The sequence below is a fragment of the Trichomycterus rosablanca genome, chromosome 12 (genome assembly GCF_030014385.1).
Source record: "Trichomycterus rosablanca isolate fTriRos1 chromosome 12, fTriRos1.hap1, whole genome shotgun sequence".
Classification (NCBI taxonomy): domain Eukaryota; kingdom Metazoa; phylum Chordata; class Actinopteri; order Siluriformes; family Trichomycteridae; genus Trichomycterus; species Trichomycterus rosablanca.
The window spans coordinates 39,269,113-39,282,639 of record NC_085999.1 but is presented as its reverse complement, the minus strand read 5'-3'; the positions used below and the strand labels follow the sequence as shown (position 1 = coordinate 39,282,639).

Sequence of the window (13,527 nt, the reverse complement as noted above, 5' to 3'; positions counted from 1 at the left end):
CTAGTCTGTGATTGGGTGGTTGAATTTGGCCCGCTCGCTCTGTTCTGCATACACCTCCACCTGAGTCAATTAGTCAGCTCTCATGCTCAGAAACGCTGTGAAAATGCCAAATCTATCAAAAGTAGACACAACATTTGGTAAGTAATTAAGCAATAGAACACGAGAGGTCGTGTGTTATCGCGAATAACATCACGGCTGTGATTCGGTCGCAGGCTCGAGCCGAAGGCGAGTACCGTAGATCATCACAGCCGTGATGTTATTGGTGATAACACACGACCTCGAGTGTTCTATTGCTTTTATATAACAGTTTTTACAAAATAAAGAAAGAAAATAAATCTAAGAAGCCCTGAATTTCATAATAAATATGCTTTAATATTGACAAAACCTTCCGCCAAAAAGTAGTTCCACACCCAATATAAAGTTTAACACTACAGAGCAGACATCCCAAGCTACAAAAACTCATTTCAGGGAGGTAAGAAGAACAAGAAGAAAAAGGTAAGAACCTCCGAAGGGAAAAAAGGAAATAAAAAACCTCTTGCACACACCAAAGGATTATGGGTGAGAACAGAACTCTTATGAGCTGCTAACTGGGCTATTAAGCTAACTGTTCACGTCACAAACACATTAATGTTCCCTACATAGTGCACTAGATTGTGTATCAGATAACGCATTCATGTTCCCTACATAGTGCACTAGATTGTGTATCAGATAACACATTAATGTTCCCTACACAGTGCACTAGATCGTGTATCAGATAACGGATTTAAAACGAGATCGGGAATAAACTCTGTGTCGCTGCGTGCGCGTTTGTGTGTATGAAGCTCGTCGTTACTGGCAACCCGTCAGCGGAGTAATACAGTTGTGGTGTGAAAAGGCCGTAATGTTATCACCAATATCAGCACGGTTAGAACGCTTCTCAACCAATCAGATTGTAAGGTCGGAACTAACTGTTGTATAAAACAATAATTTGTTATAGAATTCTTGCTTAAATTGGTCAAAGACTCTGTTATATGGGTTCTGGTTTCATTCTGTGTGTTGCAGTATCATGTCCCACTGTTCCTGGTATGACGTCCTCCTTTGTGTGACTATGAATGTGGCCACCCTACGTCCACCACTTTATTGTGGAACGTCCAGCCCTGAAATGCTCATTAAAATGTTCGTTTTAATAACCGTTCACGCTGTCGACACAAAAAACAGCGTCCAGCTCTGAGTGGTCGCCCAGAACCCGACTCATTTGTAAGATTCAAGAAAGAGGAATTTCAGGATTTTTGTACTAAAGTTTCACAAGTTGATTCCTTAATATGGTCATTTCCAATTAATTTGGTTGCATCACAATTATATCAATTAAGGTTTTAATTTGATGTGCTGTAGACGCTACCCACTGTCATACCCTCCTTTTTGGGGTCTGATGTCTGCCCTACAAGACTGTTGGTAATGAAGCTTAATACCCAATCAGACACTCACTGTGACACTCAGAGTCCAGGACTGTCCTTCGACCGAATATAAATATCAATCTGATCATCAAAAATGAATTATATAGGACATTGGAACTGTAGAACTTCAAGTTAATGTAAATACATTTGTACTGGAAACTAGATCAAGAATACGGATTGGCAAGGTATCTTGCTGTCTGAGATACAGAGCAGAAACGAATTGTGACCAAGTGCAGGCTTAGTGCCCGTAATCTCATATCTCATCAGGCAGGACAGACACAAAAACATCTTTCTGCCCTGAGAGCAGAGACTGTGAGCCCAATAATGCACATAATCCATAGAAATTAGAAACTCATCCCAAATCCACGAGGACCGTCACCTGATGAACAAGTTTTCCTTTGGGATACACACAACAAGACTTGATGCAAATGCATAGCAAAATACCACTGGCCGAGAGACACTGGGTAACCAGTACACCCAAAATACTTCCCAACATCCCCACCACAAATCTGTACTTGTTCCCATCATTGTTTTTATTATTTGTTTTTGTTTCACATTTCGATTATTGTTATTTAAAAATAGTATATACAGTCATTCTGAAAAAGCTTGGTTACTTTGATGGGTACTTCTTTACTAGGCACTTGGGTGGTACAGTGGCCTATTACGCTGACCCACCACCGCTGAGATCCCGGTTCAAGTCTCAGCCAGCCGTGATTGGCTATGTCGGGTCGACTGAGGCCCTGTGATGGCTTGACGGGGTTCAGCGTCTTTTCTGCTTTGCACTCACCAGGATGAAGCGGTTGACAATAATGAAAACATCAATGTAGAACACTCATGTGTAGTTTTTAAGCCTGAATGTTATAATTTAATATCATAAATGTGATGTTTAATACTTGAACTTTTGAAGGTTTACTGGCGACACTATTTTTTATTCAAGTTAAACACAACAAAGAATCTTGGGAGTGTAAGAGCTGAAATATACGGTACATTGGTTGTTGCTTTTAGGTAAGACAGTTTCAAAAAACTAGGGTCACCATAGACTTGGCGCCCCCCTTTTCCTGGACATGTTCTCTTTTTAGGTGAGTCCGGCTGGCTGGCGACAGTGCAGCAATAAACATGGGACCTAAGAACCTGGGTTCAAGCATTGCTTCTTTCGTTCAAGGGTCTGATGGCTTCTGAATGATTGGCACCCAGTCTAGGGTGTATCCCTGACTTACATCTAGTAATTTTGGGTAGGTTTTGAATTAATTATGACCAAGAAGTGGTTACTAGGGATTTAGGGATTAATAAATCACTCACCCAATTTACCCACTGTATGTTTTTGGAGAATAGAGGGCACAGGGCACTCACAACAAAACTAATTTGAATGGAAGCAAGGATCAGACCTAGGAGCTCAGGAACAGTGCTACTGTGCCAGGCGTGCCACCATGCCACCCACCCATGTGTAACTGTTCTTTCTGTCCACTAATCGCTGGTAAAGGCGGGTCCTGTTCTGATCTGGATCACCACTGGTCAGGCAGATCAATAAGACAAGTACTCAACATCTGCATGTGAAAAATGACTTTAATGTAAAAATAAGTCTTGTTCATTTTTAAAAAGAGGCACCGTGTGCCTGAAGGCAGGCTGGAGAAAGAGCTGATGAAATATTCAGTACGTGAGAGACGTTCCTTGAGAGGAAATATTAATGAGAGCGAAGATGTGCAGACGTTGAAGAATCATTTATATCTGGGAGCCAAAACGGCCCTGTGATTTATACCCACCGCAGAAGTGGGCTTGTGCTGCGCCGACGCTGCCAGCACTTTAAAAGGATGAGAAGCGCACTTTGCATACTTTACATATTCAATCCAGCACCGGGTAACAAAACAGAGGTCTGTTTGCATTTTGTAAGCTTTTATGAGTTGAGAAAAGGAGTCACAGTAAACAACAGGCCGGGCAGTATTGGAATATAGGAAAGTAAGATGTGTCCATTATAAAGTGGCTAAAAGTGCAGTAATCTAACTTTATTGTTCATCTTCATAGTTTATATCATAATCAAGATTTGCATAGATAATTTAATAAAACTAAACAGGTAACAGAGAATTACGCCTCATGGCAAAGTCGTACATTTGGCTTCATGAGAACAGGTTCCTGATTTCTTCCGATTATTTTTTGTTCTTTATACATGACGGACTGAGAATAAACATACAGAATCACAGAAGCAGATCACGTTCTCACAGAGTGCCTAATATATCTCATCATTCCAGAAACAGGGAAAACGTAAACAGAAACGGAACTAATTAAATTAAAATGAATGAATAAAAATGACAGCATCAGTACCAAGTCTTCACCGGTTTACATTTCAACACGACGTTCCATTCGTTCCCTTCATTTTGTGTTTAGCATTTCAGTGTCGGTACGTGCAAGACGGCAGAGGTTCATGGATCCACGGTGGAGGAGGTGGAGGATGTGGAGGAGGTGGAGGAGGTGGAGGATGTGGAGGAGGTGGAGGAGGTGGAGGAGGTGGAGGAGGTGTCCGGGATGTGTCCGGGCGTTCGGCGTCAGACGTCTCTGCCATCCTGTGTCTCTCCATCAATCTTCCCCATAGCAAAATTAATGAAGACCTGCAGAGACAAGCCAAGACGGGAAGCTTAGACTGGATGCCAGCGTCAGTGCCAGTGTCTCACTTTTTGGACGTCCTGTTCCAAACATTTAGGGATTGATCATGAATGTGACCGTGCACTGTTTATGGCTAAAACAGCCTCTGTTCCTTTGGGACGGCTTTGGACTATTGATCGGTAGGCCATTGGATCAAGCCCCACCACTGCCAAGTTGCCACTTAATCATCATAGATGTGCTAGCCCAAGAGAGGGTTCGAATCTCAGAGCTGATATCGGCCGATCGGGTTTCTGCACAGACGTGATTGGCCGACGTCTGAACATCTTGTATACACAGGGTGAGATGCATTGTGTTGCCTAGACATGGGAGGTGCAAAAATGAATGGAAGTGAATGGGGCAAAAAAATTAAGGGAAGTGAATGGGGCAAAAACGAGAGGAAGTGAATGCGGCAAAAAATGAATGGAAGTGAAGAGGGCAAAACAACAAATGGAAGTGAATGGGGCAAAAAAAGGAATGGAAGTGAAGAGGGCAAAAAAATGAATGGAAGTGAAGAGGGCAAAAAAATGAATGGAAGTGAAGAGGGCAAAAAAATGAATGGAAGAGAATGGGGCAAAACAACAAATGGAAGTGAATGGGGCAAAAAAAGGAATGGAAGTGAAGAGGGCAAAAAAATTAATGGAAGTGAAGAGGGCAAAAAAATGAATGGAAGTGAAGAGGGCAAAAAAATGAATGGAAGTGAAGAGGGCAAAAAAATGAATGGAAGTGAATGGGGCAAAAAAATGAATGGAAGAGAATGGGGCAAAAAAAATGAATGGAAGAGAATGGGGCAAAAAAATTAATGGAAGAGAATGGGGCAAAAAAATTAATGGAAGTGAATGGGGCAAAGAAAATGAATGGAAGAGAATGGGGCAAAAAAAATGATCGGAAGAGAATGGGGCAAAAAAATTAAGGGAAGTGAATGGCGCAAAAAAATTAAGGGAAGTGAATGGGGCAAAAACGAGAGGAAGTGAATGGGGCAAAAAAATGAATGGAAGAGAATGGGGCAAAAAAATGAATGGAAGTGAATGGGGCAAAAAAATTAATGGAAGAGAATGGGGCAAAAAAAATTAATGGAAGAGAATGGGGCAAAAAAATGAATGGAAGTGAATGGGGCAAAGAAAATGAATGGAAGAGAATGGGGCAAAAAACGAGTGGAAGTGAATGGGGCAAAAAACGAGTGGAAGTGAATGGGGCAAAAAATGAATGGAAGTGAATGGGGCAAAAAACGAGTGGAAGTGAATGGGGCAAAAAATGAATGGAAGAGAATGGGGCAAAAAAAAGAGTGGAAGTGAATGGGGCAAAAAAACGAGTGGAAGTGAATGGGGCAAAAAAACGAGTGGAAGTGAATGGGGCAAAAAATGAATGGAAGTGAATGGGGCAAAAAACGAGTGGAAGTGAATGGGGCAAAAAATGAATGGAAGAGAATGGGGCAAAAAATGAATGGAAGAGAATGGGGCAAAAAATGAATGGAAGAGAATGGGGCAAAAAAACGAGTGGAAGTGAATGGGGCAAAAAAACGAGTGGAAGTGAATAAGGGGCAAAAAAACGAGTGGAAGTGAATAAGGGGCAAAAAAACGAGTGGAAGTGAATGGGGCAAAAAAAAAGGGTGTGGCGTTCATATATATAAAGACTATAAGAATGAAGGTCAGATCAAGCGTAGACAGGATGAGGTCGGGTGGCACACCTAAATAAAGATGCTGACATCGTGATGACTCCTGGAGCGGCGTCAGAGGGTCTATTGTTAGACGGAGGCAATTTCAGAGGAGCTATTCTGCAGCGCTACAAAGGCTGAAAAGAGAGAGAGATATCGAGCAAGTGGGTAGAGAGAGCTCGACAGTACCGGTGGGTTGGCAGAGGAGGAGAAGATTAAAAAATAGGACGGGAGAATATTGTTGAAACTTTGTAAGAATCCTGTCAGCGAGAGAGAGCGTGACGGACAGTTCTAATAAAGTACCAGGAGCGAGAAACGTCCACCCAATATCACTTCTGCACTCACCTCATCCAGTGTGGTCTGACTGACGGAGAAGTGTTTGATCTGCAGCGCGGCTTTGTTCGATTCCAGTTGGTCGAAGATGTCGGCGACGCCGCCGGGAGCGACGGGGACGTGGTACTCCAACATGGACGAGTGATGATCCTGTAAAAACGGGTAAATATAAGTGTCAGATCGGGTTCTGTGCGGCATAAAGCGGCACTGCAGGAGTGTAAGACCGGGACGGACAATGGGTGGGCAAAGAGAAAGGGGACTTCCCCAAACTGTTGGCACAACATTAAAAGCGTATCATTTACCTTATATCATTTTTTATCCCCTGTTTTATCCGGCAACGAATGTGGCAACTAGTAAACGATTAAATCCAATCATTAGGAGGGGCGTCCGCATACTTTTGGCCGTGTAGCGTATGTCGTTATTTATATGGACTCACAAGTAAAGCGCTTGGCTTATTATTAAGAGATTAATCGCTCAATTAATCGCCTTGACGATGCCACACGTATCAGGTCCAAGGGCCCGGTCGCACCGGAACCGCCAAAAGTATTGGGACGCCGCTTCTGGTGATTTAATTTGTGTGTTAAAGCACCAACAGTTGTAATAAATCGATTTTAATTATTAATATAAATAAATATATTTATATTATGAATATATTATATATTATATGAATATATAAATATAATAATTTCCTTCGGGATGAATAAAGTATCTATCTATCTATCTATCTATCTATCTATCTATCTATCTATAAAGTAAAGACATGCTTCTAAATTTGCAGCAACAGTTTAGGGAAGGTCCCTTTCCTGTTCCAGGTTGACTATGGGTGTGTGTTGTGATGGACTGGCGACCTGTCCGGGGTGTTTTAGGATCAGTCAGGTGTCCACATACTTTTGGCCATCACACACCCTATTATTTACCACAATTGTAAATAATTGTGTGTTTTTTATACTCAGGATTAAAGCACGACAGCAGCTTTTTTGTTTATAGTAATAACAATAATAATAGCTGTAGGTAGGTGCGCTCGTCAGTGCTCTCAGTGCAGGTCCCAAGCCCGGACAGTAACAGGTGTAGAAACCGAACCAAGCACATCATGACCTGATCCGTCCTCTCACCTTGAGGCAGGTGCTTGGGAAATGCTGCTCCATGAACCTGCTGATGGCCTCCACGCTGCACGAGGGCGACGTCAGGTACATCTTCACGGTGAAGCCGCTGCCAAACCTGCCGACCCACAGATCATGTTTAACGCGGAGTAAAGCAGTGAAGCAAAGAGGAGAGGGGTGAGGCGTGATTCATCGGATTTAGGATGGAGAAATCGGGGTCACTGACCTGTTCTTGATGTGCTGCAGGGAGCCCAGGCATCTGAACTGACCCTGTACCATGATGGCCAGGCGGGTGCACAGAGCCTCACACTCCTCCATACTGGAACGTAAACACATCACACGTTAACAAAAAATATAAACAAAAGGTTTAAACGCGAGAATAAGGGCGCTCGGTGACCCACTAGTGCTGAGATTTGGGAATCCTGGGTTTGAATCTCAGTGGTGCTATCAGCCGGTCGGGTTTCTACATGGACATGATTGGCTTATGTCCGAGAGTAGAGCCATCGGTAGGTGCACTTGTCAGTGCACTCTTAGTGCAGGTCCCAAGCCCAGATTGAAATAGGACAGGGCATCCAGCGTAAAAACTGTGCCAGCGTGCCATCCGTCATAATTTATACATGGAACATAGTCCAAAAAATTTGGAACATGCAAGCTGGGCACGTACACGAACAATGATTGGCTCGTGACCTCTGCTGGCTGATCGATGGTACTACACAGAGACGGGGAATAACGGAGATCAGTGCGCAATATGGATCTACATCTGAACCCACCTCATGCAGGTGAAAGAAGAGGTGAAATACAGATATTGGGGGAGTTGGATACGACTAGATTGGGAGGAAAACTGGAGGAAAATAAGGTCTGACTGGGTGTCTACGAAAGAAAGAACCCCAAATGGAGGTAAGTTCCTACCTGTGTGACGTCAGAACCACGGCACATTTTCCCATCACCTCCTCCGAGATGATCTTCCAGAGGTGGCGTTTGGAGCGAGGGTCCATCCCAGAGCTCGGCTCGTCCTGAAGGAGTACGGACGGGCGTAAATAACAAAAATAACGATTAAAATTCAGGGGTTAGCATCTCATCTTCAGTATAATACAACATCAATTGTAGCCTAGTGGTTAAGGTAGTGGACTAGTAATCGGAAGGTCGCTGGTTCAAGCCCAATCACTGCCAGGTTGCCGCTGTTGGACCCGTGAGCAAGACCCTGAACCCTCAACTGGTTAGATAGTATACCTAACACAGTATATTCGGATAAAAGCGGCAGTCAAATGTAAACGTTCGGCAAGCTCCGAGCTCACATTTGGGACGAATTGGAACACTGACTGTGAGGCAGGACTTGTCGTCCAACATCAATGCCTTAAATAAATGCTTCTTTTTTTTTTTTTTACTGAGCTGGCGGACAGACTAATAATTGGCGCTTTTTGTCCATGTGATTTGTTTACTCGATGTAAAACCTGCTCGACTTTGGACAGTGTCAGCTGGGTTGCCAGTCAAACATGATCTGGACCTCAGTGCGACCACTGTTCCATGCACTCGCTTCTTCATGCTGCTATAATCGTTTGCACAGATTAACTCCAGACCTGATGTGGCTTAGCGACGGCTCCTCGGTCTAACGGGTGTGGTCGAACTCGCCCTATTTACACGGGTACCCAAAAATAAGAAGAGGAGGCGCTCACCAGGAGCAGGATCTGTGGCTGTCCGATCAGAGCGAGCGCGGTGGAGAGCTTCCGGCGTGTTCCGCAGCTGTAGCGCTCGCTGATGACGTTCCTGTGGTAGTTCAGCTCCAGTTTCTTCAGCAGGTAGTTCACCACCTTCAGGGTACAGAAGATAAAGCAGCTCAACAACTCGCTCAACAAACCACGCTTCGAGAATCTCGACTCTGCTACCGGCCGGTCGGGCGCCCACACGAGGACACGATCGGCTAACGTCTGCAGGGTGAGAGTGCAGGAGGGATTTCTCATCGGTGCTGCAGTTACGACCTCTGCTGGCTGGACGAGGCACTGCACATAGATAATGGAGATCAGTGCGCGATACGGATCTCCGTATGAACCGGCCAGGTGCAGGTGAAAAGAAGAGGTGAAATATGATCAGGGAATTGGATTTGACTAGATTGGGAGGAAAATTGGAGGACCTAACGGGTTGGGGAATTGTGGAGAGCAGTGCGTTCGAATCTCAGCTCTGCTATCGGTCAGCTGGGCGCCCCTAGTGGGCACGACTGGCACTGCAGACGGTGCAGCAGACAAAATCAACCACTAGTCCGCTGTGTGGGAAAAGCTGGGCCTAAAAATATAAAACTGGGCGTGGTCTTTGACGCCATGTAAGGACCCTGGTTAGTAGGCTGAGGCACCTTCTGAGAGGCTTCTCACAAGACTTTGGAGTATGTCTGTGGGGATTTGTGCCCATTTAGTCAGAAGATGACAGTTTGTATGGTTGATGTTCCAGTTCATTTCAAAGCCGTTGAGTGGGACTGAGGTCCTTATTACAATATGCGGTCATGCTGGAAGAGCAAAGGACCTTCCCTAAACTGTTGCTGCAAAGTCGGAAGGTTTAATTCTTCTCTGATGTGGATTAATTAAAGAAGCACTAATGAGCTCTTCAAGAAGTTTGTTCTATTTAAAGAGAAGAAACTTTTATTAATAAATAACTAATTCCGTCTGTTTTTCTTTCATCATTCAGCTTCACGTCTCGGCCGCTTCTTTTCTTTGTAATTAATGAAGCACTAATTGCCTGAAATATCTTCACAATCTGGCAGAAAGTCTCGTTTGATTCTCAGGCCAAATTAAATCCGGCTAATAAACAGACGTCTGACCAAAAGTATGTGGACGCTTCGTCTAAATATCACGTTCAGCTGCGCACACACACACTTAGTTCTAACAGGGGTACACAATTAGTGATATAAAATACATGACATGCTTTCAAATTTGCTGCAACAGTTTAGGGAAGCTCCTTTCCTGTGCTCTCATCACAGTGACCGAGAAAAAGAATGTCTTACAAACATCTTGGGATGAATAATGATAAAACGGCACAAATTCCTAAAAACACATTCCAAACTCTTGAAAGGCCTTTTTAAGAGAGTGAAGACTGCTATAGTTTTGAGGAGGGTGTAACTCTATTTAACGCCCATAATAAGCCCGTAATGCATTATATTATATTTACTATTTTATGCACGATATTATCCATATTATTTAATTATTTAATGCATTATTCTATGCATTTTTTTTTATTATTTTATGAATTTTATTGCATTATTTTGTGCATATTACTTTATAATTTTATTCATTATATTATGTATATTATTTTATTATTTTAGGCATTATTATTTTATTATTTTAATGCATTATTTTGTGCATATTACGTACTTTGTTATTTTATTCATCATATTATGTATATTATTTTTATTATTTGATGCATTTTTTTATTTTATTATTTTAGGCATATTATTTTATCATTTTATTTTATTATTTTATCATTTTATTTTATTATTTTATCATTTTAGGCTTTATTTATGCATATTATTTTGTTATTTTACGCATTATATTATGTATATTATTTTATGCATTATATTATACACATTATTTTATTATTTTATGCACAATATTATACACATTATTTTATTATTTTATGCATTATATTATACACATTATTTTATTATTTTATGCATTATATTATACACATTATTTTATTATTTTATGCACAATATTATACACATTATTTTATTATTTAGCTCCATCAAATCGTTTGATTTGCTGTAAATATTTGATCTTATTTTATATAATGTAAGACATGACGGAGCTACTGAAGCAGTTAGATCTGTACTGTTCTCTTGGTGTAGCCCACACATCTAACACTTGAGTATAATATGATGGTTGACTCATGTAATCATCTCTGGTTTCTACACTTCAATCCCACTATGATATTTATCTTTTATTTACTGAAACGATCCTGCGTTAACGTCTGTCCGCTTATTTATGAGTGTTTTTTTATAGGCACCAGGGTCACATCTGGACATCTGGAGCTTCTCGTTACTTAAGTGGCCACTCGTCCGCTACACACGCGAGGAGAGGCGACCCGGGAGCGACGCCGAGGGCCGATCCGGCTCGTTAAGAGCGTGTTTAACGACCCGGGCGCGGATGTTTTTCTCACCTGGTCGATCTCCCTCTTAGCGATGCCTCTGATCCGGGCGTAGAAGTAAAGATGCTCCTCTCCCGTCAGCAGCTCGTCCAGAGCGTCCACCTGGGGGCAGTAGCCGATATTTATACCCTCAGTCCTGCAGTCCATGATGTCCACGATCCTCCTGAAACACCACAAGCAGAGTCAGCAAACAGACCCGCGCTAAAGCACAGCGCTAAAGGAGCGAGACTCGGGAGGGGTGATGGTCGTTACCCGTCTCTGCTGTTGAGCTGGGCTGACCCGTGTGTCGGACTGATGTCTCCGGTCAGCATCTTGAAGGTGGTGGTTTTTCCCGCTCCGTTCACTCCCAGCAATCCGAAGCACTAGAGACCAGGAACAGTACATGAGACTGGCTGTTTAATAAAGGAATCTGCCATGTTTTCATTTGTGAGCAGTACAAAGGAATGAGCCTCTGTGGTGCCCCCTAGTGGGAGCAGCTGAAATGAATCCTTTATTTATACTGTTTATTTGACAGGATATCAGGACAGTGGAAGCCTAGTGGGTGGAGCTTTGGGCTGTCAATCAAACGGCTGTGGGTTTGAATCCCAGATCTGCCATGCAGCCACTGTTGGGCCCCTGAGCAAGGCCCTTAACCCTCTCAATTCCAGGGGCGCCGTACAACGTTATACTGTACACGTCTACACAGGGCAGTTGTAGCCTAGAGGTTAAGGTACTAAACTAGTAATCAGAACGTTGATGGTTCAAGCCCCACCCCTGCCAAATTGCCACTGTTGGGCCCCTGAGCAAGGCCCTTAACCCTCAATTGCTTAGACTGTACGTGTCAGCACTGACCTCTCCCGCTGGTATCCCGAAGGACAGCTTCTTGACGGCCTGCACCCTGCGGTTCAGTTGCCGGTAGACCTTGGAGAGCTGGCTGACCTGCAGCAGGTCCGACCCGGCGCCACCGCCGTCCACGCGCCGGGATTCGGCTATGACGTCCTCGTCCATGTCCTGAGCCCACGAGCCTTCCGTCCGAGGTGATGACTTCGTCCGGCACACGAGACGCCTTGTCACAAAGGGCAGGAAACAATTTATGAATTATACGTTTAATTATTATTTATTAACTTCTTTGTGACTAATGATAATATAAACAAAAAAGCTGCTGTCGTGCTTTAATCCTGAGTATTAAAAAACACACAATTATTTACAATTGTGGTAAATAATGGGGTGTGTGGGGGTCAAAAGTATGTGGACACCTGACTGTTATTCATTCATTCATTATCCTTTGTCCTAAAACACCCCGGACAGGTCGCCAGTCCATCACAGGACAGACGTACACAAACCCACACACCCACAGTCATACTGGAACAGGAAAGGGACCTTCCCTAAACCGTTGCTGCAAATTTGGAAGCATGTCTTTACTTTATAATAATAATTAAAATTGATTTATTACAACTGCTGGTGATGAAACACACATATTAAATCATTAGAAGCGGCGTCCCAATACTTTTGGTCATATAGTGTTTGTACCGGGTCCCTGGACCTGACACGCGTGGCATCGTCAAGGCGATTAATTGAGCGATTAATCACTTAATAATAACCTGAGCGCTTTACTTGTGAGTCAATTGAAATAAAGACATACGCTACACGGCCAAAAGTATGCGGACGCCCCTCCTAATGATTGGATTTAGTCGTTAAGTAGTCGCCACATCCGTCGCCGGATAAAACAGGTGGATAAAACATGATATGAGGTAAATGATACGCTTCGAACGTTGTGCCAACAGTTTAGGGAAGTCCCCTGTCTCTTTCAGCACAAAGCGAGCTCAATAAAGACATGGTTTCATACACAGAACCTTGGCGAGCATTGAATCCTGACTTCCATGACTCTATCGACCGAATATATGGGCACAAATTCCCACACAGACACTCCAAACTCTTGTACAAAGGCTTCCCAGAAGGGTGGTTTCAGTTTAAAAGCATGTAGTTTGGGAACAGGGTATACCACAGGCTCAGGGTCTGGTGTCCCAATACTTTTATCCCAATAGGCTAAGTACATGGGGACAAATTCCCACAGACACACTCCAAAGTCTTTGTTTCCTGCATATAACTGCGTGGATAATGGCCGAGACTCACCAGAATTTGCGTATCAGCCACTTGTTGAGCAGCAGCCGCAGCAGGAAGCAGACGGAGCCCTGCAGGAAGAGCGAGATGAACATCCAGCCCAGGACGTCCATGCTGAACGGGTTCTTGTAGGCGTCCACGCCGTACA

The 13,527-nt window shown here is 43.4% G+C and overlaps 1 protein-coding gene across 1 annotated transcript in view; it reads right to left on the bottom strand.

Moving 5' to 3' along the window:
* Positions 1-3,418: 3,418 nt before the first annotated feature.
* abca12 (ATP-binding cassette, sub-family A (ABC1), member 12) overlaps positions 3,419-13,527 on the bottom strand; it is an 82,648-nt gene continuing 72,539 nt past the window's right edge. The window contains exons 60-69 of the mRNA XM_063005731.1: positions 13,392-13,527; positions 12,111-12,324; positions 11,532-11,641; positions 11,292-11,442; positions 8,825-8,959; positions 8,061-8,164; positions 7,378-7,470; positions 7,164-7,269; positions 6,064-6,201; positions 3,419-4,033 (exon numbers count right to left, since the gene is read on the bottom strand). The exon at positions 13,392-13,527 is cut by the window's right edge and continues 118 nt beyond it. Of these exons, the coding sequence (XP_062861801.1) occupies positions 3,971-4,033; positions 6,064-6,201; positions 7,164-7,269; positions 7,378-7,470; positions 8,061-8,164; positions 8,825-8,959; positions 11,292-11,442; positions 11,532-11,641; positions 12,111-12,324; positions 13,392-13,527 (1,250 nt within the window). The 3' untranslated portion in view covers positions 3,419-3,970. The remainder of the gene's footprint in view (positions 4,034-6,063; positions 6,202-7,163; positions 7,270-7,377; positions 7,471-8,060; positions 8,165-8,824; positions 8,960-11,291; positions 11,443-11,531; positions 11,642-12,110; positions 12,325-13,391) is intronic.